Source organism: Octopus bimaculoides, chromosome 2 (assembly GCF_046866305.1).
Source record: "Octopus bimaculoides isolate indiv1 chromosome 2, ASM4686630v1, whole genome shotgun sequence".
NCBI classification, from domain to species: Eukaryota; Metazoa; Mollusca; class Cephalopoda; order Octopoda; family Octopodidae; genus Octopus; species Octopus bimaculoides.
The window spans coordinates 135,298,258-135,321,192 of NC_142929.1; the positions used below are offsets into that span (position 1 = coordinate 135,298,258).

Below are 22,935 nucleotides of genomic sequence, written 5' to 3' on the forward strand. Positions count from 1 at the left end.
GAACATTTTCTCTCACTTATTTTCTATATTCTAACAGAAAATCTTAAAATTCTCCTTCAGTGTTTGTTTTGTCAGTCATATTGGATGTGTCATTTTTGAAAAATGTATGTGTATGGGAGAAATTCTCTAATTATTGTATACTTACAGCAGTTTTTAAATTGTACACCAAAAGTTACTAACATTTAATTGTAAAATGTTTTTTAATCAGTCAGTATAAGAAATTTCCCTGACAAATAAATATTTGAATAAAAATTTACTACAGTTTTAAGAAATCTGTTTGTGGTCATGTAGTTTTGGGTTCAGTTCCACTGTGCAACACCCTGGGGAATTTCTACTATAGGGGCATGTTTGGTTATGTGGTTTAGAAGTTCTCTTTGCAACCATGGGATTTTGGGTTCAATCTCATTGCATGTATCTTGGACAAATATCTTCTGCTATAGCTCTGGGCTATCCAAGACTTTGTTAGAGAACATATTTGATAGAAACTGAAAAGAAACCCCTTGTGTGCTTGCACATATGTGAGAGACCTTATCTTAACATGCTTGCTACTTGTAAACAAAACTGTCATCTTACAAGCAGTGATGTTTGCATGCAGTTTTCCATTCAGTGGTCTCCATTTTTGATACTCACCTTCCTGATGTAATGTATAAAAGCAAAGTAATTTCAATCTATACAAATTAATGTAGGCCAATTTTTCTACAACATAAATTTACAGTTTACCCACTGTAGTAAAGTTAGTTTGTTAAACACTGAGCGAGCACCCTGTGTTGTGTAGGTTTATCAAACCATATAAGTTTAATACCACTACCACCACCAAGAACAACACATGATTTTTGAATGCTTTTGGTCGACATATTTAGCTCCAGGTTATCTTTCATTGAGCACACATGATCAAAAACACTCCATTTGCAGCCATCAACTTTTAAGATGGGAAGTTGTGATCTGAGGGAGATTTGGTGACATATTTCTAATAAGCCAACCAACTTGGCTACATATTTCTAATAAGTCCACCAGAGGTGCACCCTCATCTATATACTGTAACCTTTATTGCATGTATTTGTTTTAACATTGCCACAAATATCCACTTTCCTTCCTGATGGGGATACTGTCCAGAGAATTAAATCTGGTTTTTGAGCTGGCTGCAGTTTCACCATTTGTTCATAATATGAACTTAAAAACTATCATGGCTTCACACTGTTGAAAATCAATCTCTCTCTCTCTCTTTCTCTCTTTTTCTCTCTTTCTCTCTCTTTCTCTCTCTCTCTCTCTCTCTCTCTCTCTCTCTTTCTCTCTCTCTCTCTCCCCCTCTCCCCCCTCTCTCTCACACACACACACACAGATATTAGGGCTAATTTCATCAGTATTAGTCTAGGAATCTTGAAGAAGGGTACTACTCATTTTGTTACCATATTTCAGGTCATTTTAAAACATTCTTTTATTTCATAGAATTCAGTGTGGTTTCTAGCATGTTGGTATCAAAAAGGTTAACTTATTGGACAAAAAAAAATCCTTGTGGATCTTGTTTTGTATTTTTAGCTGCTTTTGAACTTGTAAAAACAAATAAGTTACAAGCTTCACACCCGTAATATATCTGAAGATTCCAACTTATTTTTATCAGGAATGTATTCTTGTTTACGTCTATTGTTTACTAACCTTGCTCTCTGTCGGGGAGTTATATCGGGAATATGTTCTTGTTTATTAACCTTGTTCTCTGGAGTTTTAACATTTTTTAATGAAAAAGCCCTGCCCAAAAAAATTGGAATTTTGTTTCCCACAACATATTTCATTATTTGTCGTCACTGAACTGACTTGTGCTAAAACGGAATTCCAACATTTTCCTCACATTCTAATGTTTCGTCTTGATAGAATATGTAATAATCTGCCATAATTAATTACAATTAACAACTTTCTTACAAAATGACTGCAGATATTAATGAATGTCTCCTTTGTTTTTTTTACTTTCACACACATACACAGAAACACATATACACGCACCCACATATACATACATACACACAAATATATTTCTATTTCTATGTAATTTCTCTCATCTTCTTTGGTATTTCCAGTATCAGACAATTCCAAGCAATCTTATCTGAAATGTTTGGTGTGTGGAGATAAATCATCTGGAATCCATTATGGCGTGTTGGCATGTGAAGGTTGCAAGGTAAGAATTTAAGAATTTTCAAAAAAAAAGAAAAAAGAAAAACGGCAACAAGGTAGCAACTTAGTTTCAAGTTACACAGGAATTAGAGATTTTTAGTGCTGGGCTGAAATCAGTTAAAAACTATGTACACACTGTGTGCGTGTGTGCATGCACATATACATATGAGTATACAATGATACGCATAGTTTTATTTCATAATAATTCTTTACTCTATGACACAGCTCTTTGAATACTTTTGTTCATTTTCATTTCTTCATCATCTTCATTTAACATCTTACTTCCATGTTGGCATGGTTTGAACAGTTTAACAAGTTCTGACCAGTTGAACTGCATTGTATGCCAAAGTCTGCTTTGGCATGATTTCTGCAGCTGGATGCCCTTCTTAAAGTCAACCACATTACAACATATTCTGGATGTTTTTGTTTTCATGGCACCAAAACTTGCCAAAGTGATGCAAAGAAATGCAAGATGTTAGTATCTTTCTCTGAGAGATACTGTGTAGCCATCAGTGAAATATACACAAATTTCATTTTTTTCAAGTAGACAAAAATATGATGCCATAAATTTTTCAACCCATTCTACCCACAACCATATTATATTGTCTCTACACCCAAGCATTATTCTGGATTCTCCTTGACTACTATTGGATTCTCCATCCAATATTATAACGACTATACCAGTTCACTACCTATTGATAAGGTTACCTATTATCAATTGGTTGGCATAACATTTAAAGAGAGGTTTCTCTCATTTATTTCAGATCTATAGGAGATAAACACCAACATAGCATACTGCAAAGGGTCATTAGAGGATATCTCTGTAAACATAAACATTACAGTTTCATTGAACTATTGTCTTTTTTTTCTTTTCTGTTTTTGTATATGTTGTTTAGCTTAATGACACAGACCTATGATCAAAAGAATTCCTACTGTGACCATCCTGCCATATTTTCAGACTTAGTGGGTGTTAGGACTACATTATCCAATATAACTCTACCCTCTCCTTTTTTTATGGTAACGTATGATGTAACGTTAAATTGGTTGCTTATTTTAAAGCCACCATGTAGAGCCATCTCCTTTAATTTGACTTTAGTATGTGATGAAATGGTAAATGTACATGTAGAATACGAGTTCATTTCTCAGCAAGCAGAAATACCTTAAAAAGAGTTGTTTGTTCAAATGTTTATAAAAGTGTCTTTACTTGTGGTCAGATTATTGTGAAAATTGGCATTATTGCAGAAATGACTAAAATGAATTCTTTCCTATGTTTTCTGAATATTCAGCAAAGCCACTTTCCAAATAGTAACAGAGTTTGTAATCTTCCTTGATAGCTAAAACTGTTCCCTTTGCTAGATTTACTTAGAAATCTTTTGATTCTATGCTTCCACTTGTTTGTTTAGAAGTTTTCCTCTAATTTTTTTTATCTGATTCTGTTATGAGAACTACATCTGCATAAAAGTGTGTCTACTGGTCGTCAGTCAAACTCCTTTATTACTAGGTTGGAGACCTATTAATAAACAGGTGCTGAGACCTGAGCCCTGATGAACACTTGTTTGTAAGTTAATGCTTTGGATACCAACCCACCTAAGACTCTCCTTGGGTCTATGATTACAAACTACATGATTTATAGCTGACTAAATTAAATCTTCCATGAAAATTTCATGCTAATTTAGTTTCCAAATAACAGCTTAATAACAACAAAACAATTCATTAAATTTGTTTTTATTTTCAAAGTTAACTGAAACAAAGGCAGTGTATTTCCAGAAAATATAACAAAATGGGTTAAATTCCTTATTAATTTTGTTCCAATATTCATTTTTGCCAGTGCCTCATGTTTACATAGCTTGTGTGGCTTTCACAAGCTATTCATCTTGGCTCAGTTTTCTTGGAAACCACCAGAGTACAGACATTTAGAAATATTTCCTCTTAAAGAAATATTTGCTTGGATTAAATGTCAAAAATGATAGAAAATGAAATTTATCATACATGCATAATATACTTTTATTTATTTGCTTCTTATGTTGTTTTTATCATTTATTAGGGATTTTTTAGACGTGCTTTACAAGATATTGGCGACCCAACTCGGAAGAAGTGTTTTTATAATAAGAACTGTGAAATAACAGTGCAAACAAGGAACCGTTGTCAGTACTGCCGTCTGCAGAAATGTTTGGCATTGGGTATGTCGAGAACAGGTTAGTTTAATCACGGTTCCTTGATGGAAACAATGAAATTTCATCCTTTAGCAAATGTATTTTTTCTTTGTTTAATCATTGAAGACTAAATGTAAAGCTGATCCTATTCCACACTCAGCTTTATTTTTAACTTATACATAATTAAAAAAATATGACATGTCATTATATATGTTACATGTACAGAATTGTCTTGATTTATTCTTCCAATGGTTAAAAATAGCTCAGACTACTTTTGTCATTATCTAATTGTATTCTCTGTTTCCATTGCAGCTGCCAAACTTGGCCGGCGTTCTCGAAAGATGCGAGAGATGATAAAGACAATTGAAGATACTCAGACTCAACAAGCATTACACGGTTTATTAAGCTTACAGTCAGAGATGACTCCTGAGATGCTACCAGCATTTGTCCAAGCTCCCAGCCCCAGCAACTCAGATCTGTCACCTCTAGTTTCTTCAACAGCTGCTGTCACATCATCCATACCTATTGACTCAGAGGCAAACTCTGTCAACAGATCTTCTGTCACTGCGCTTTCCCTTCTTCTGAAGAACAGAGCTGTCAGCACTTGTGTCCCTAAGATGGCAGTTGAAGAGCATAAACTACTTGCTAATGGAGATAATTCTCATATCACTAACATATCAGATGCTGAGTCTGATGAGGGCTCAAAGTTACCTGAGCCTGTTGATGACAGTCCTTATCCCAAATCCATTGCCGTTGAACGCAGTCCTATATCTGTTCCTTCAACAGCGCACAAACCTGCTGTACAGTCGATTGTTAGTTCTATCTTAAGTATTCCTTCTAGTGTCTCATTTGGTGTTCAACAATCCTCGTTTGTATTGAAACCCAGCACCGATATTCGGCCAACTTCCCATGCAATCACTACAGTATCTCCTTCAACACAACGCTTTCATAACTCCTATATAAATCGAACGTCGTCAGTGCAGCTTATGAACCCGGTGAGCACCAACTCAGTTGTTGTCAACAAGCACACTGACCGCGCTCTGTCCACAACTGTCAGTACTATAACTACTACTACACAGCCATCTGTAATCGTAGCCAACACTTCATTAGATCTGCGTAAGACTTTCAAGCATGACAAACCGGTGAATCGAAGTCCAATTAAAAAGCGACCCTACATGATTTCTGAGCAAGAGGAGAGCTGTAATAGTATTCAGCCAAGTAAACACATCAAGCAAGAGGTGAAGGACAATGACAGCTGTTTCAATAATCTGTCACCTAAGGAGACTGTGTCTCCAGAACCGGTGAATCTATCCTGTAATATGACATCTACTCCCTGGCATCGAATGGAACAGCAGATACCTGACACGACATCCCCTAGTTTAACTGTAGTCAAACAAGAACGGCTCAGTTATCGGTCATCTGCTGACCATGTGATGACTTTGCCATCTGCAGCTCATGATAATGCTGCTGGTGCAAGCATTAGCGGACACCATTTGAATAGTTTGCGTAGAAGTGAGGATGAAACCATTCCAAACATGACAATGATAATAGAAGAAGCTTTCAGCAATAGCTTCGGTTGCCAAGAAAGTCGGATGACAGCCATTCAAATGCGTTATCAAGAGCTGAAGCCAGGCAAAATATTGGACAGTATGATAGGGAAACGTCTTAATGAGGATATACAGGTAAGTGATCCAAGTAACAAATGGTGGCTGTGTGCAGTTTTTTTTTTTTTTTGTGTGTTTTTATTCAGTATTGCTTTTATGATGGTTTTAAATTTTCTTTTAAACCATTTAGCATGTACACTGGCTATATACAACCCAAATATTTGACCGTTTATGTTCAATCTGGCCAGATCCTGCCTCTCACACCTACCCTATAATGTGAATCTAAAAATGAACAATCACATCATCAAGATCTCAGAGCTTCAAGATAATGCATAATTAATTCAAAATAGTTAAACTAAATAAGCATTACATTTAACAGAGTAATATGAATGCTAAAGGAGGGTGGCGAGCTGGCAGAATCATTAGCACGCCGGGCAAAATGCTTAGTGGTATTTCGTCTGCCATTACGTTCTGAGTTCAAATTCTGCTGAGGTCAACTTTGCCTTTCTTCCTTCTGGGGTTGATTAAATAAGTACCAGTTACGCACTGGGATCGATGTATCGACTTAATCTCTTTGTCTGTCCTTGTTTGTCCCCTTCTATGTTTAGCCCCCTGTGGGCAATAAAGAAACAAATATGAATGCTAAAGGGTTAAGCATATTTGTTATTTATTTCAGAGAGCAGTGGATTGGTAGGACCATTAGTGTTGGGAAAAATGTGAAGTACTGGAATCAATGATATTGACTAACCCTTCCCTAAAAAAATTGCTGGCCTGTACCTTAATTAGAAACAATTATTAACAATGTTTCATGATATGTATTGTTTATATCAATAGTTCAGTTATTTTCCTTAAATGGAAGATGTATACATGATATAATCTACCCACATGTGTGTAGGTGATGTTATAATCAGTTGGTCTTATTGATATTCATTTTATCAATGCTATACTGATTAGAAATAATGTGAATATTGCACTGGGATTTGAACCAGAACAGTAAAATATTTCCACTTGCTTGTTTCCGCTAATGTCATTATCACCATCATTATCATTCATCAATTTTGCATCCACTTCAAGGCAATGTCCTACCATGTCTGCGTTTGCATCATCATCATCATTGTTTTTTCGGTCCATTATTCCATGCTGGCATGGGTTAGATGAAACTTAATGAGGTAAAATTTCTGTGGCTGGATGCTCTTCCTGTCACCAAACCTCATTTGTTTTACAAGTCAAGTATTTTTCATTCCATTGATCTCCACTGAAATGCAGGACATTTGATTACTAGACAATATAAACAATGTCACCATTTTTAGTTCAGAAGGCCTTATATCTATGAAGACATACAAAATTAATGTATTCTCTCTCTCTCTCTCTCTCTCTCTCTCTCTCTCTCTCTTTCTCTCTTTCTCTTTCTCTCTCTCTCTCTCCCTCCCTTCCTCTCTCTCTCTCTCTCCCTCCCTTCCTCTCTCTCTCTCCCTCCCTCTCTCTCCCTCCCTCCCTCCCTCCCTCTCTCTCTCTCTCTCTCTCTTTCTCTCTCTCTCTCTCTCTCTCTCTCTCTCTCTCTCTCTCTCTCTCTCTCTCTCTCTCTCTCTCTCTCTCTCTCACACATACACACATTGCTATCAAATACACAACAGCTTTGCATTTGAAAGCAAGGCTGTTCTATTTACTGAAAACCATGCAAGTAAAGATGGAGAAAACACACACATAAACATCTCAATCAATTAGTTTTCTCTGTTTATGCTAGGTTACCACTTTGTAATAATAAATATCCTACTATAAATCTACCGTACATTTAACTGACATCACCAACAACAATTCTTAAAATGTCAAAACAAACTGTAAACCAAACTAAGTGGAAACTGCCCCAATTTTTTCCTGTGCAGTTTCCTTTATGACTGAAATAGCCAACATCATCATTTAACATCCATTGTCCCCATAATCCACCATTCATTGTATTCACAATTCTTTACAATTGTTGCCTACCTTCCTCACCTTATCCATCCCCTCATCTGTCACTCTCCCATACACTGTTGCAGCTCCCCTCACACACACCTCGTTCCTCTGTCCCCACTCTACTTCTACTCATCTTAAACCTTATGGGGCCACCTGAATACTTCATCACCACTATATTATCTCTCTCCAGTTTCACTCGTTTTCAATCTTCCTTCTAAATGTGAGTAGCCATGTAGCTTCTCGGCAGCAAAATATCCTATTCAGCCCCTTTCCTCCCATACTTTAATCCCTTATCTCCTACCACAAGGCCCCCCCACCCGTCCTTAGGGCTCATTGTCTTCCTTGCTGCATGGCAACCTCACCAGAGCTGGCAGCATGCAAAAGCACCCAGTACATGCTGTAAAGAGGTTAGCATTAGGAAGGGCATCTTGCCATAGAAACCATGTCAAAGCAGACACTGGAACATTGGATCCCATCAAACCATCCAACACATGCCAGCATGGAAGATGGTTGGTAGATGAGGAGGAGGAGGAGGCAGAAGAGGAAATGATTTATCTGAGCAAAAGTTTTGTTTTCAAAATCGACTTGAAGTTTTATTGTATTTGAACAATGCTCTGTTCCATAAGTGAATCTAAGCAAGGCTGCTATGTACCTTTCATGAAGAGAAAATCTTCTGTATTATGGTTTTGAATGAAAGGTGGCTGAGTGTTAAGTGGTTAATATGTTACATTTCTAGCACAGATTTAATGATTACCAATTTCTGTGTCACAGTTACTTTATTTTATTTTATTTTATTTTATTTACTGACTCATTTAAGTAGGAATGTGTTGTAACACTTCTATTTTGATGTAGATGTTGGTGGTGTATGAGGACTATTTTATATTTATACTTTAATTTTGAGTTTAGTACCAGGGAGGATATTACTGCTTGAAGGTTAACCTCGACAACTCTTACAAATATCTAAATTTTCTAAACTATGCTGTGATAGCATATTCTATCACAAGATATAGATATAATTGTGTGTGTGTGTGTGTGTTATATTTCTTGTTGAATGGGGATTTAGCTGCTGACAATAGACATTTAAGGGCCTGGCTAAATACTTTGGCAAGGTACTTAAAGTCATTAACCTCCTTCAGTTGTGTGCCATCATTGAAGTGGATTGGCAGGTGGTTCTCACCTGCATTAATGGTCATGTTGTCAGTTTTCTTTTCCTTGAGAAACAGCTCTGACTTATGCTACAGCATTCTCAAGAGATATTAATAAGTTTTATGCATCGCACAGTTGAGCTGAGGGGGCAAGATTCTCAGCCTGGTCAAAACATATGACAATCACATGTTTTTAAAACAACAAGGCTGGTCTTCAGGGAATGTGTAGAGATCATATTTCTTTATCGAGTCAAAACCTGGACTATGAAGAAGGATCTTCCACTACCTGGTTGTGTCACCACAACTTATAGTGGTTTGGGGCAAGTCTAGGGCATTCATTCATTGCAGATGCGGCACATTGGAGACATTTGCTCATTCTTCAGGTCGACCTTTGAGTTTGTAGCCAAAGCTCAGTCCTGTGCTGCCCGTATAATGCTCTTGGTCTCTTTTTTTAGGGTTCCTTTCATCAGCCAATCCCACTTACTTTTTCCAGCAACTTCTGCTGTGACTACATGGAATTGATTGTGTAGTCCCTTCTTGTGTAATTCTTCATGTCCTTTTTGTACTTATTATTATTATCATTATGACTGAGCCGGCAAAATTGTTAGTGCATTAGACAAAATGCTTAGCAACATTTCTTCTGGCTCTTTACATTTTGTGTCCAAGTTCTGTTGTGGTTGACTTTGAGGTCAAGCTTACTTTTTCATCCTTTCAGGGTCAATAAAGTACCAGAAAAATATTGAAATCTATTCGATTGACTAATCCCTTCTCCAAATTTCCCACCTTTGCATCTATCTATATTAGAATGGTTATTTATTATTGTTGTTGTTATTGTTGTTAACCTCAGTGGATCAAGGAATCAGTGAAATACTGGTTGTATTTCATTGTTCTTAACCCAGATTCCACAACACCCACCTTGTCCTCCTGTACCAGTTAATTACTAAGATGGGTTTCATCAACTGTACTTACCTTTAAATTGTGCCAGTACTAGAAATCATTATTGTAGATGGCAGAATAGATATCAAACAAAATTTTTTGGTATTTAGTTCCATCTCGTTACCACCATCACCACCATCATCTGTATCAGTTACTAGAGGCAGTGTAAAAATAAGTTATTTCCTAAATATTTATAACTTTGCACCAGTTAAATAATTATTTTTGAAAGTCTTTACTTTTTTTTTATAGTTTATTTAATGTTTTATATTTTGGGATCATTTACAAATGTTAGAAATAATTTTTAGCTTGAAAAAATCATTGTTATTATTAAAGCGTAGTGAATGGTTAAATTGGTTGAGCATGAAGCACATTACTTTGTAGAATTTTGATTTATCTTCTCATGTTCTGAGTTCAAACCCAACGAAAGTACACTTTGCCTTTCATCATTTCAGGGGCCAATAAAGTACTGGCCAGGTACTGGGGTTGATGTAATCAACTTAACAACCCCTAAAACTTGCTGGCCTTGTGCCAAAATTTGAAAGTCTTATTACTGAAGCAGTCAGCTAGCAGAAACATTAGAGTGGCAAACAAAATACCTTGTGGTATTTCTTCCAGCACTTTACTTTCTGAGTTCAAATCCTGCTGAGGTCAACTTTGCCTTTCATTCTTGTGAAGTCCATAAAATAGATGTTCAAGTACTGGGATTGGTGGTATTGACTAATCCCCTTTCCTCAAAATCATCAGACTTCTGCCTAAATGTTTAGTGGCATTCCATCCATCATTACATTCTGAGTTCAAATTCCACCAAGATCTACTTTACCTTTCATCCTTTCAGGGTCAATGTAACTGACTATCCCCTTTCCCCAAAGTATCAGGCCTTGTGCCTATAATAGAAAGGATTGTTATTATTATTTAAAAATTTTTGTATGTTATGCATATGTCCCTTCTTTTTCAGTGTATACTTTCTTTGTTTCATTTTTTTTTTTTTCCATCATTTCATTATATGTAAACCCCACACTTTATGGGGTCTTTGTATTGTCCCCACTCATCCTTCACCCTTGTGGCAAATAAATGAAATCATTATCATTATTGAGGCAGAATCATTAACATGCTGGACAAAATGCTTAGTGGTATTTTGCCCATCGCTACATTCTGAGTTCAAATTCCACCGGGGTTGATAAATTAAGTATCAGTGAAACACTGGGATTGATGTAATCGACTAGTCCACTCCTCCAAAATTTCAGGCTTGTGCCTTTAGTAGAAAGGATTATTATTATTATTATCATCTACTACAGATACAAGGCCTGAAATTTTGCTGGATGGGGCTAGTTGGTTATAATCAACTAAATTGCCTTTAAATGACATTATTATTATTATTGTTATTATTATTATTATTATTATTATTGTTATTATTTATTGTCGTTAAGACAGTGAGCTGGCAGAATTGTTAGCACACGGGGCAAAATGCTTAGTGGCATTTCGTCAGCCTTTATGGTCTGAGTTCAAATTCTGCCAAGGTCGACTTCGCCTTTCATCCTTTTTGGGGTTGATAAATGAAGTACCAGTCAAGTACTGGGATCAATGTGGTCGACTTTCCCCATCCCCAAAATTTCAGGCCTTGTGCCTATAGTAGAAAGGATTATTATTATAATTATTGTTTTATTTCTAATTTAGGCACAAGGCCAGCAATTTTGTAAAGTGGAGATTAGTCAATCCCATTGGCTCTAGTGCTATGTCCTTTATTTTATTAACCCTGGAGTTATGAAAAGTAGAGTTGACCTCAACGGGATCTGAATCAGTAATGTGTCAAATCTTGCTAAGGCCAACTTTGTCTTTCATCCTTTCAGGGTTTTGAAAAATAAAGACCCCAGTCAAGTACTGGAACTGATGGTATCAACTTATCCTTTCCCCTTTAATTTGCCCCAAAATAATAATAATAATAATAATCTTTTTTACTATAGGCACATACTCAACTGGTACTTATTTTCTCAACCTCAGAAGGATAAAAGTTAAATTCAAGCTCAGTAGAATTTGAATTGAGAATGTAAAGCAGGATATCTTCCTGCTAAGCATTTTGCCCAGCTTGCTGCCTCCCTAAAATAATAATAATAAGGGTTTCTTGATATCATTATTGTTTTGGGGTACATGGCTAAATACTTTACAATTTTTTAGTTTTATTTATTTTGTTTGTTTATGTAATATATATATATATATATATATATATATATATATATATATATAAAGAAACCTTGTCATTATCAAGATGGTGTATATATATATATATATATATATATATATATTCATTCATTGTCTGCTCACATGTTTGTGTTACATAAATTTCAATGTTTACTCTCTTATTGTTGGTTTATTGGTACATTGTATTTTTGTCGTACTTGTAAATAATTTAACCTATCATTGTTTTACTAAATACCTCTTCATAAGCCTCTTTATTTTCAATATTCCAAATTCTGTGTGAATACATGTCTGAATATTTCTTCAGATATTTGTATATGCATGCATTATTAACTGTTTTGATAAAATATTTCTGTTAAAATAAAATGACTCTGTTTCAATTAATTTTAAAAATAATGAAGAATTTAATTAAAAAAGAAACCTTGTCATTATTAAGATGGTATTTGAAATTATAATGAAAATTTAAAGAATAGTTTTAATTTAAATCACATTAAAGAGGAAGTTTGTATCACAAAAGCAAGGACAGTCTCAAGAGGGTTTCTGTCATAAGTATTTCTGTATGTATATATTTTGTGTGTCAGAAAACGTGTTAAATATTTCATATCTAAATTTCAATCCTTTTTGTCTTTCAGAATGGTCCCTCATTGTCTTCTAGAACTGAAAAGTTAGGCGATCTTTGCTGGCAAAGTTTTCAACACCGTATTAACAAAACCATACAAGATGTAATAGTATTTGCTAAAAAAATCCCTGGCTTTACATCGTTAGAACAAGACAGTCAGATTAAATTGATAAAAGGGGGTTGTTTTGAGGTGAATATTGTTTATATTATTTTTTGATTTGGGGGATTTATTTTCCTCCCTGACTCTATTGAGGTGTTCATTATTTCTGTAATTTAAATTCTGCAATATTATTAAATTTGTAAAAGAATGCTTCTTTAATTTTCCATAACTGAAATCCTCTCAAACTAATGATGAGACGTTTTGGTGCTGTCTGTTTGACATGAAAAGTTGTAAAAAAAAAATATATATATATATAATTATTTTTACATTAAATATGTAAAAATAAAGGTATTATTCAGTAAGAACGTTTTGGTTGTTGTAAATGGTGGTGCTTAGCAGACCTCTATGATCAAAGGCTTTCCAACTGTGACCATCCAGTCTTATTACATATATAGGGCTACATTGTCTGATTTATTATTAACTTATTTGTGAGGAATATTTCTAATGTCTGTAGCAAGAACACTGAGAAACCACATGAAGCACTGTTACTAGTTCAAATTCTGACTTGTACTTCTTCACTGCTTCATAATTTTTCATGATGGTCGTATAAGTTGTAATAGTATTAATGCTACTTAACTACATGTTTAATGATGCTATGTGTATGGTAAATGTTGTTAAATATTTGCCTAATGTTTCTGGTTATACATTTATTTATTTATATTTCTCTTTTTTCAGATTGCTTGTGTAGTTCATTCCAATTTGGTTGATGGGGACAACAATACCATTATAGCCTCAGACTCTGGGTTGCTAATGAGCCGAGATGACATGAAAGCTGGATTTCCTCTTGGAGAACATTTTGTTGACTTTCTCTTTAACTTCTGTACCCGCTTCAATGCCTTTAATTTGCGTGACATAGAAACAGCATTGTTCAGTTCTCTGGTGCTAATATCTCCAGGTAACTTCTTAACACTATTTAATTTTCTTTTGTTTTTCTTCACTAATGTACTTATATCTTTTTATCTATATATTTGATCATCATTGTTTTAACCTTTACTTGTTCATACCTTGGATCAGACAAAATTTGTTGTGATAGATTTTCTATAGATACTCTTCATGTCACCAATTCTCACAGGTTTCTAAGCAAGGTGATATTTCCTGTAATCTTAAAGTTAGCAACCAAGTGACATTTGCTGACAATTAGTACAGTGTCAAGACAAACACACACACACACACACACACACATTTGCTGGTGGCACATAAAAGCATCCATTACACTCTCGGAGTGGTTGGCGTTAAGAAGAGCATCCAGCTATAGAAAACCATGCCAAATCAGACTGGAGTCTGGTGCAGCCTTCCAGCTTGCCAGCCCTGGTCAAACCATCCAATTCATGCCAGCATGGACAATGGATGTTAAATGATAATGTATGTATGTATATATCACAAGTGGTATTGTCTATTTGCAGTTTTCTGTGAAAAACATGTCTGTTTCATGTTCAAAGGACTTTGGGAAATTTATCCTTGCTTGAAAACTACTGAAAGTTGGTGACAGAAATGGCACCTAGCTCCATAAATCTGACTCAATGAATTTCATCTGACCTATGCAAGCATGGAAAAGTGAATGTTAAAACAATGATGATGATCCCTGAAACATAATTCTCAACAGAATTGTTAGTCCTCTTTAAGCATGTCTTTCAGTACTTCTCATTTTACATTATTTACATTTGATGGATATTAAAAGTCATCTCTGGCTCCTGGAGTCTTGCATGCATAACGGGCTTACTACCTTAACCACTATGCCATATGCCCGTGGGCATATGGTATAGTGGTTAAGAGCGCAGGCTACTAACCCCAAGATTCTGAGTTTGATTCCAGGCAGTGACATGAATAATAATAATTATAATAATAATAATAATAATAATAATAATAACAACATCGAAAAATACCTTAGGAATGAGAACCCAGGTTCGAAATTTCCCCAAGACACCTGATAAAGGCTGGAGAGTATATCAGCCGAAACGCTGTGTTAACAACAAACAAGATGAGGACAAATATCTGTCAAATGTAAATAATGTACATAATTCCTCATCTTTTAAATACAGAACTGTAACTGTCATTTTGTTAAACTTTTGTGATTTTAAATAACCCAACCTGAACTGGGTTGACAATACCAACAACTAGGGTAGTTACTTTGGGTATCACATACTTTGAAGGGCCACATCATATGTTAGGGATTTTTAAAAATAAAAGGCAAGTGCAAAATGGAAATAGATAAAATATTAGCATTATTCTTATATTTTATAAATTGTGATAAATTTTTCCCTATATTTAAAGGTTTTACTCCTTGTAAAAATTTTAAAATGTATACATGTATACATTGAGCTTGTTTGGGGTGCCAGTAACTCTGGGCTGGTTCTAAATCCAGTTATACGATTGTGAATCTTAGCATTATATTCATGTGAAGTTTCATTTCTCAGTACTTTCTGTTGATTTGGGAAAGTTCAATAAAGAAAGGTCCGACTGCATGTTGTTGCTACTCTGCTTATATTGTGCGTCTCCTGACAAGGCATATAACTCTTACTTGGCTGAGTAGCCAATATTTGGAGTATTGTATGTAGTTGTGTACATACTCCCTCGTATATTATAACCGTCGTTGATTCAACATTCTTGTTCATATAATCATACAAGTTGAACAGGTTTGCAATAAAGTATCTTTCCATCTAACTGAATCTAATTTGTTCCGAAAGTTTCTCTCGAGATTTACTTTCATCTTTTATTACGAGAACCTTTCAATACTAATTCATTAATATATAGTTACCAATATTCTATGGGCCAAATAAAATGAAAAAATTCCTATATTGGCACTACAAAATGGCTATAAGGATGCAGAAGGAAATAATGATTCTTGTTTTCATTTTACAAGAAATACAATCTCGATACTTATCAAGGTTTTCTGAAATATAATCATGAGGAATGACGTGATTTTTTTTACTAAGACCTTTACATTTATTTTTATTTGAATGAAGGAAATATCTATTTTTAAAGTAAGTATTCGATTATATAATATTCATGATGTCACACATTTCGTTGTCTCCAATTTAAAGATAGGAATCAATTGTTTAATTACATCTTGTGGATTTTGTATTTGTTTTGATATTTGATTTCATGATTATAATAATGAAATGACGGTTGCACACTTGGATTATCTCCCTTACATATATTTTTGACAGATTAAAAAAAAAATATGCGACAACATAATTCCATTTTGTGGGCTTTATTAAACTGACGTTTACTGACCACCAGTTTTCTAGGAAATTAATGAAGTACTTTTGATTTCAATTATTTAATTGCTCAATGCAGATTACATAGGTGCTATAATTTAATTTCTGATTACAATCTTTAAAATACACTTTGTAACTCTTTTTTTTTTTTAATCATTGTAAAATTATATATATTATTTCACTGGTTTTACTCATTGGATTGTGGCCATGCTGGGGCACTACCTTAAAGTGTTTTTAGTAGATCAAAACAATCCCTGTAGTTATTCTTTTAAGTTTGGTACTTTATCTGATGGATTCCTTTTTGACAAACCAATGAAAAAAAAAAAAAAACAGGATCAAAAGCAAATAAAAGCTAGTTATCAAGTAGTGTTGCATAAAGACAAGTTATGGAGAGAAACACTCTCACATAATCATTAATTTTTCCCTGCCAGCATGGGTTAGATAAATGTTTACTGAGATATTGACAGCTGAATGCTTTTGTTGCCTCTAGCCTTTACCTGTTTTTTTTTTTTTTTTATTTCACCTGTCTTCAAAGGAACAAAGCCACTAGATGATTTGTTGACAGGGGAACTGACGACAACATCGCTATTTTTGCTTGCAATATTCAGGAAAAAAGATCAATTGTAAACAAAGACACATACGTATAACAGACTTCTTTCAGCTTGCACTTACAAGATCTTGGTCAGTGTAGGACACTAGTATTGTGCAGTGGAAGCAAATCCAAAAACCATATGATTAGGAAGTGAACTTCTGAACCACATAGCCATGCCTACCCCCAAAGTCAGGTCCAGTATGGGAGCATACACCATTGCAGTATGTTGCTGCATTCACCATTTTTTGGTATATTTTTGGGCCCTCTTGAGCAATCTGTCAAGCAGAATCCCAGTCAGTCTTCATCTTTGCAAGATACCTCCTCATCTTCTGTGTCCATGTAGCATGTGGCCAACCAACATGAACAGTCAACCCAGCTGGATCCGCATTTAAGAGAACACAGTAAGCAGGGTCTAACTCAGCAAATCATACAACATTGCTATACTGTCTGAACTGGTGTTCCCGAATCATAGAAGATGCATCTCAGTTCCTGAGTAGAGTTGTTGGTTGGATATAAAGTCTGACCAATGGTAACCCATAATCCTGTAAAACATACATTGGAGTTCGGGCGACTCCTGCACATACATGCATGTATTTATGTACATATGATGGGCTTTCATATAGTTTCCATCATCTAGATTCATTCACAAGGCATTGGTTAGTCCATGGCTATAGTAGAAGACATTTATACTGCACAGTGGGACTGAAGCACTTCCTTTATCATAAATTTGAACCAAATAGTCTCAATTGATGCCATATTAATTTTCTTGTGAAATACTAAAGATTTATGCAACTATTGTTTTAGTTTGATGTTTAAATATTTCCTATGAAATATTTGAGATTAAAAAAAAACATATTGTGAAATAAAATGAAGTAAAAAATATTTATTTGCATATTATTTTTCCTTTTTCAGATCGTCATGGTCTTGAACGTAGTGATAAAATTAACCGGCTTCAAGAACTTTTAATCCAGGCTTTGCAGCATGAAATTAATGCTGCTCATCCTGATGAAGTGGGACTTTTTCCACGATTGCTAATGAGTATCTCCAGTCTGAGGGAGCTTGGTGTTGAACACCGTAAAATGTTGGAATCGCTGAAAGGACAAATACACTTCCAGCATGACCTCTATGCTGAAACATTTGATCTGATAACTTAACTCCATTCTTTCATCTCTTAGAATTGATCACCTGGCTCTGTATTTGATACTTTTTATCGTTCAGCCCCCCCCCCCCTTCCCCCTCTACCTTCGCCCTCTGATTGAGATTGTTTCCGTAGTGACAAAAACGAAATGGTAGAAGTTGCTGCTAACGCATCTTCATGCACACTTTTTCTCTGTGTGGTTGTGCTTGTATTGTATTTGAACTCTAGCTCTCCATGTGCAAACAGTTGAAACCCGTTGTTCATATTAAATGGCACTGACAAAGTTCCTGGAACTAAATCACTGCTAACGAGGCTGTTGTATAAATAAGGTTTGCAGACTGTTGATGCAGATACCATGGAGATGAATCTCTTTCATCCTGTCTTGGAGCATGTTTATTATCATTATTATTATCATTATTATTATTATTACTATTATTATTATAATGTTATTTTTTATTTATTTTACTTTATTTTTTAAACTTTTTTTTTCATTGTTGAATTCAGTGAGAGCCAATTGTTTTTTTTTTTTTTTTCTTTTTTCTTGTTTTTTTTTTATCAGTAGGGGATGAATCTTTATATTGGAACTGTCTGCACTCATGATTACTAGCTTAATTGAAATTAAAAAGAAGAGTAAAAAAAAAAAAAATTTATTAATTAATGAAAAATGAAGACCTTTTTTATTTTTTTTTTTTTCCCTCTCATTTTCCTTGCCAATAATAAGTCTGTTTTTATGTCTGTCAATGCTTGGCAGGTATCCTGCCATTTGAGGTTATGAAATAACAACCCACATTCAATATAATGGTTTGCTTTAATACAATGTATGATTCTCATTCGGTGTAATTTTTAACAGATCATGAGATAAAAAAACAAAAAATAGAAAAGCTAAAAAGCAAAAAAATACTTCCATTTTTTTTACCATCTTGACAAATTATTTTTTAAAAAATGCAGAATATTTGCCCTCCTCTCTGTCTCCTCATTTTTTTGGTATAATTTAATTTTTTTAGAATTTTTAAAATTTATTTATTTTTATTCGCTCTTTCAGATTCTTTCACACATTGTTTCTGTTTATGTCCTGTTTATTCTTTAGGTCTTATATTCGTTAAGGAATTCTGAAAACATATCTGAAGGCATTATGGAATTATAAATAAGAACTTTTATTACTTTTCTACTTAATAATATGCTGCTGAAAATAATCTCATTCCAAATAGTTTTTTTCCCTCTCTTCCCCAAATGAGGACAACTTTTGCTACTATCACCATCAACATGACCATCACCACTATTACAAATACTACTACTACTATTTTATTATTATTATTATTAAGGTGGTGAGCTGGAAGAGTTGTTAGGGCATCAGACAAAATGCTTTACAGCATTTCATCCAGCTCTTTACGTGCTATGCTCAAATCCTTCTGAGGTCAACTTTGCCTTTCATCCCTCCAAGGTCGATAAAAAAAGTACCAGTCATGTACTGGGGTCAATGTAATTGACTTTCCTCTACTCCCTAAAATTGCTGGCCTTGTGCCAAAATTTGTAAGAATTATTATTATTACAATAAATCTTAAATATTGGCGTTTCAGTTTTATGATGATGGGTTTTTGTTGTTTTTTTTTAATATCCTGACTAGTATCTCTGGTCCTTTTCTAATTTTTATTTTAGAATCCACCCTGGTAAGAATGGATTCTAAAATGACACATTCATTTCACAGTCTGTTCAGTCATTCCTGTCATTGTTTAGAAAACCAATAATGCCAGAATTCATCAGCGCCTCTGTCATTTCTCTTATAAGCCTTCATTTGTTCCTTAAACACATATAAGTAACTTAGGCAGTTACAATTTAATGGTTTTCTTACTCCCTCACTCAACTCTCAAGCCCTCTCCCCCTCAATATGTTCTTCAGTGTTGTAGCACATGATTTGTTTCATTGATCTTACTTTCTGTCTGTGTTATAAATATGTTTGTTTTTTTTCTAGATCTTCTGCATCCAATATCTGGATCTTTTCTCAATATAACATTCTCTTTGTTTTTCATGGAACAGTCATGCTGCCAATACATTTAATGTTGTTGTGTGGATTTGAACATGATATAGACAATCATTTGATAAAATAATTAATAAAAGGGCACCTTTTTAAAATTGGATAAATGTTAAAATATCAAGTCATTGAAAAAGTTCATTACTAAATTACAATTACAAATTACTATACTGTTGGAATCTAATTACTAATGCCATAACTGGCTGGTTTTAGTAATGGTTCTAAAGGCATTTACCAAAATGTCTAAATTTTCAAACTCATCTAAGCCACCCAGTTTGACACGGAATTATGGGTGCACAGTAAGGATGATGTGAATGTAAGAACCTGTCTTTAAATGACAATATTTATCTGTGAAATGGCAAATACTGTAGAATTGTGTCAAGCTCCCGGTGAGACAAGTCTTTGATCCAAATTCAATTCTCGGTTTTAATTCTTTAACTTTATGTTGCTAATGCCTTTGCTTAAAAGGCATCACTGTCACAAAATCGCATTCCCAACCAATATTACTACTACTACTTCTACTTTTCATATATCACAGGCATTGTGCCTACATGGAAAAAGAAATTCAGTTTACAAGCAAAGCAAAATATGTTTCTCTGTTTCTTTAAAGCCACATTTTTCCGTTTTTGTTTTTTCTTAGTTATTCCTTCTTGCTTGTTGCCTTTTGGCTGCGGCAATATTTTGTCAAAGTAATACTTAGACTAAATATTGATACTTCCAAAAGAAAATGAGTGATCACCCTTCCTCTTTTCTTTGAAGTCTGTATTTGTCTACAATCAATTTTGGTAATGTCTATTAATAACATGTTATCATTTTCTTAGACTGATATTGCTGTGTGCCGGGTAGTTGTGCTATTTTGATTAAGTCCAAGTATTCTCTATCTAAGTATGACTCCTCATGTTCTAATTAATTAGTGCAACCTGGCTCTAAGTGTAGACTGAGATAGTCTTTTTCTTTTTGGAGCTGTACTTGTGTAGCAGATGACTAGAGCTGAGACTGTATATTGAAAGTGAAGCAACTACATTGTAGAAGAGTCATTTTAGCCATTTGATAACACACAGATCTGTTAAATTCAATTTGAATTTAGATTATGGAATGTCAAAGTTTTTATCACACAACTGTGACTTGGTCACTAACACTTTGATCCATGTCAGTGACCGGGTCAGAGATGCATGATGAAGGTTTTAATTTTTCATGAAATATATTTAAAGTGAATTTAACAACTTTGCATGTTGTTAACTGGCTAGAATGGCTCTTTCATAATGTAATTGTTATTAACTTTAAAATTTCTTAAAAGTTGCTTTTTCATGACAATCTTCATTTCTCTGAATTAAACTCTAATTACCTATTAACTAACAACATGCTTAACCATATGTTTATCTTGTAAATAATTATTTCCTTTATTTCTGAAATAATTCACAAATTCTTCAATTTTTTTTTTTTTTTTTTGCTCATTAAAACCTAACCAGGTTGCTTTCCAATCAATACCAGTGATTAATCCATACAGAAATATACATTTTTTTTTAACCTACCTTTTCTCTAAATATTTTCCTTGTCCAAAATAATTTGATTTGATCCTTTAAAGACATTGTTCCTTCTAACAATTTTGTTACAGAGATACTAAATATCTCTTTCTCTTAGAAAAATAATAGTTAAACTTCAAATATCTTCATTTGTTGCTTAGTTTGTTTCCATAATTAATAGTCTTCATCAATGATCAATCAACTATTTTGATAGGTATTGCAAAGTTGCTTGTAACTTAAATTTACATGTCTTTTTATTCATTTATAGATATTCATATCAACTCTGTTTTTATTCCTCATTGTCAAGCCATTCTTTGATTAGGGTGATGATGTTGTTCTTGATGATTCTCATAAATTCCATGCATTCCATTTTCCAAGAATAAGGAGCAATATCATAGCTGTATTATAGTTTATCCATGTTATCATAACTTAATATGTGTGTATCAATGACTTACTTCTCTTTGGTTCCTGGTGACTTCCATAACCTTGTTGTTTCTTAGGAATGAAATCATTGCCAAACATAGATATAGTGAGGCTTTTATTTTCTCTTTCTTGGCTTCCTTTTAAGCCTTTTACAAAAAAAAACTAGCACATTGACTCAAGGACCCTCTTTTATCAGTGTCCTAAATATAGAATACAATGCTTACCATACAATAGGTTTGTGGCCTAGTGGTTAGGCTATTGACCTCATGATCATAAAGTCGTGGGCTTGATTCTGAGGTCAGGTGACATGTTGTACCTTTGGGCAAGGCACATCATTTCATGTTGCTCCAGTCTACTCAGCTGAAAATGTGTACCTGCCAGCTGTTGGTGCAACCTTCTCTTCTTCCAGTTGTCACATTCTTGATGTTCTGCTGGGTCAAGAGTGGGAGGGCCAAGAGGGCGTCTGATTACACAGGCACCTAAAACAATTAGTAAATACAACATACTGACTACTGAGTCATCCGTGCTTGCATGTGATGGCTATGTTCATACCAGTACAGGTCTGTTTATGTACCTAAATCGGTTAACATTCCATATAGTATATTCCAGACCTTGACTCAAGATCATATAGAATGGAAAAATTTTATTCTCCATATGAGCGTGTATTTGCATTTTCAGTCAATGAGTTGTCTTGAAGCTAGAGTTTTGATATAATTTTGAAGAATTGTACTTGGTTACCTATCTGTTGTTAGGAAGAATAATTTCATTCTTAATCCCAAATTCTTGAATAACTTCTAATATCAGAAATTTTGCTGATTGGAACATTACTTAATAATGCTTTCAGTTTAATGACTGATGTGAATTTTAATGCAGTTTTGTCTTCAATTTTGACTTAGATTTTTCTTTTTACTTGTGATCTATATTATTAGATTTAACTTACAAATCATCTAAATATGATTGATTATTCATTCTGTGTATGCTATAAAAATCTGTTAATTGTTTGTTACATCTGTTGATTTCTTTTAGTTAGCTTTGACTAAGCTTTATTTGTAACAATTTCTTGATTAAATTTCCAGCTTGTAGATT

General features: G+C 34.2%; 1 protein-coding gene across 9 annotated transcripts in view; it reads left to right on the forward strand.

Moving 5' to 3' along the window:
* The window catches only part of LOC106880133 (nuclear receptor subfamily 1 group D member 2), a 207,272-nt gene extending 188,752 nt beyond the window's left edge, over positions 1-18,520 (forward strand). For all 9 annotated transcript variants that reach the window (XM_089347742.1, XM_052965614.2, XM_014929960.3 and 6 more), the window contains 6 exons: positions 2,070-2,167; positions 4,208-4,358; positions 4,629-5,998; positions 12,780-12,956; positions 13,602-13,821; positions 17,649-18,520. In XM_089347742.1, the coding sequence (XP_089203868.1) occupies positions 2,070-2,167; positions 4,208-4,358; positions 4,629-5,998; positions 12,780-12,956; positions 13,602-13,821; positions 17,649-17,890 (2,258 nt within the window). In that variant the 3' untranslated portion in view covers positions 17,891-18,520. The remainder of the gene's footprint in view (positions 1-2,069; positions 2,168-4,207; positions 4,359-4,628; positions 5,999-12,779; positions 12,957-13,601; positions 13,822-17,648) is intronic.
* Positions 18,521-22,935: the final 4,415 nt, after the last annotated feature.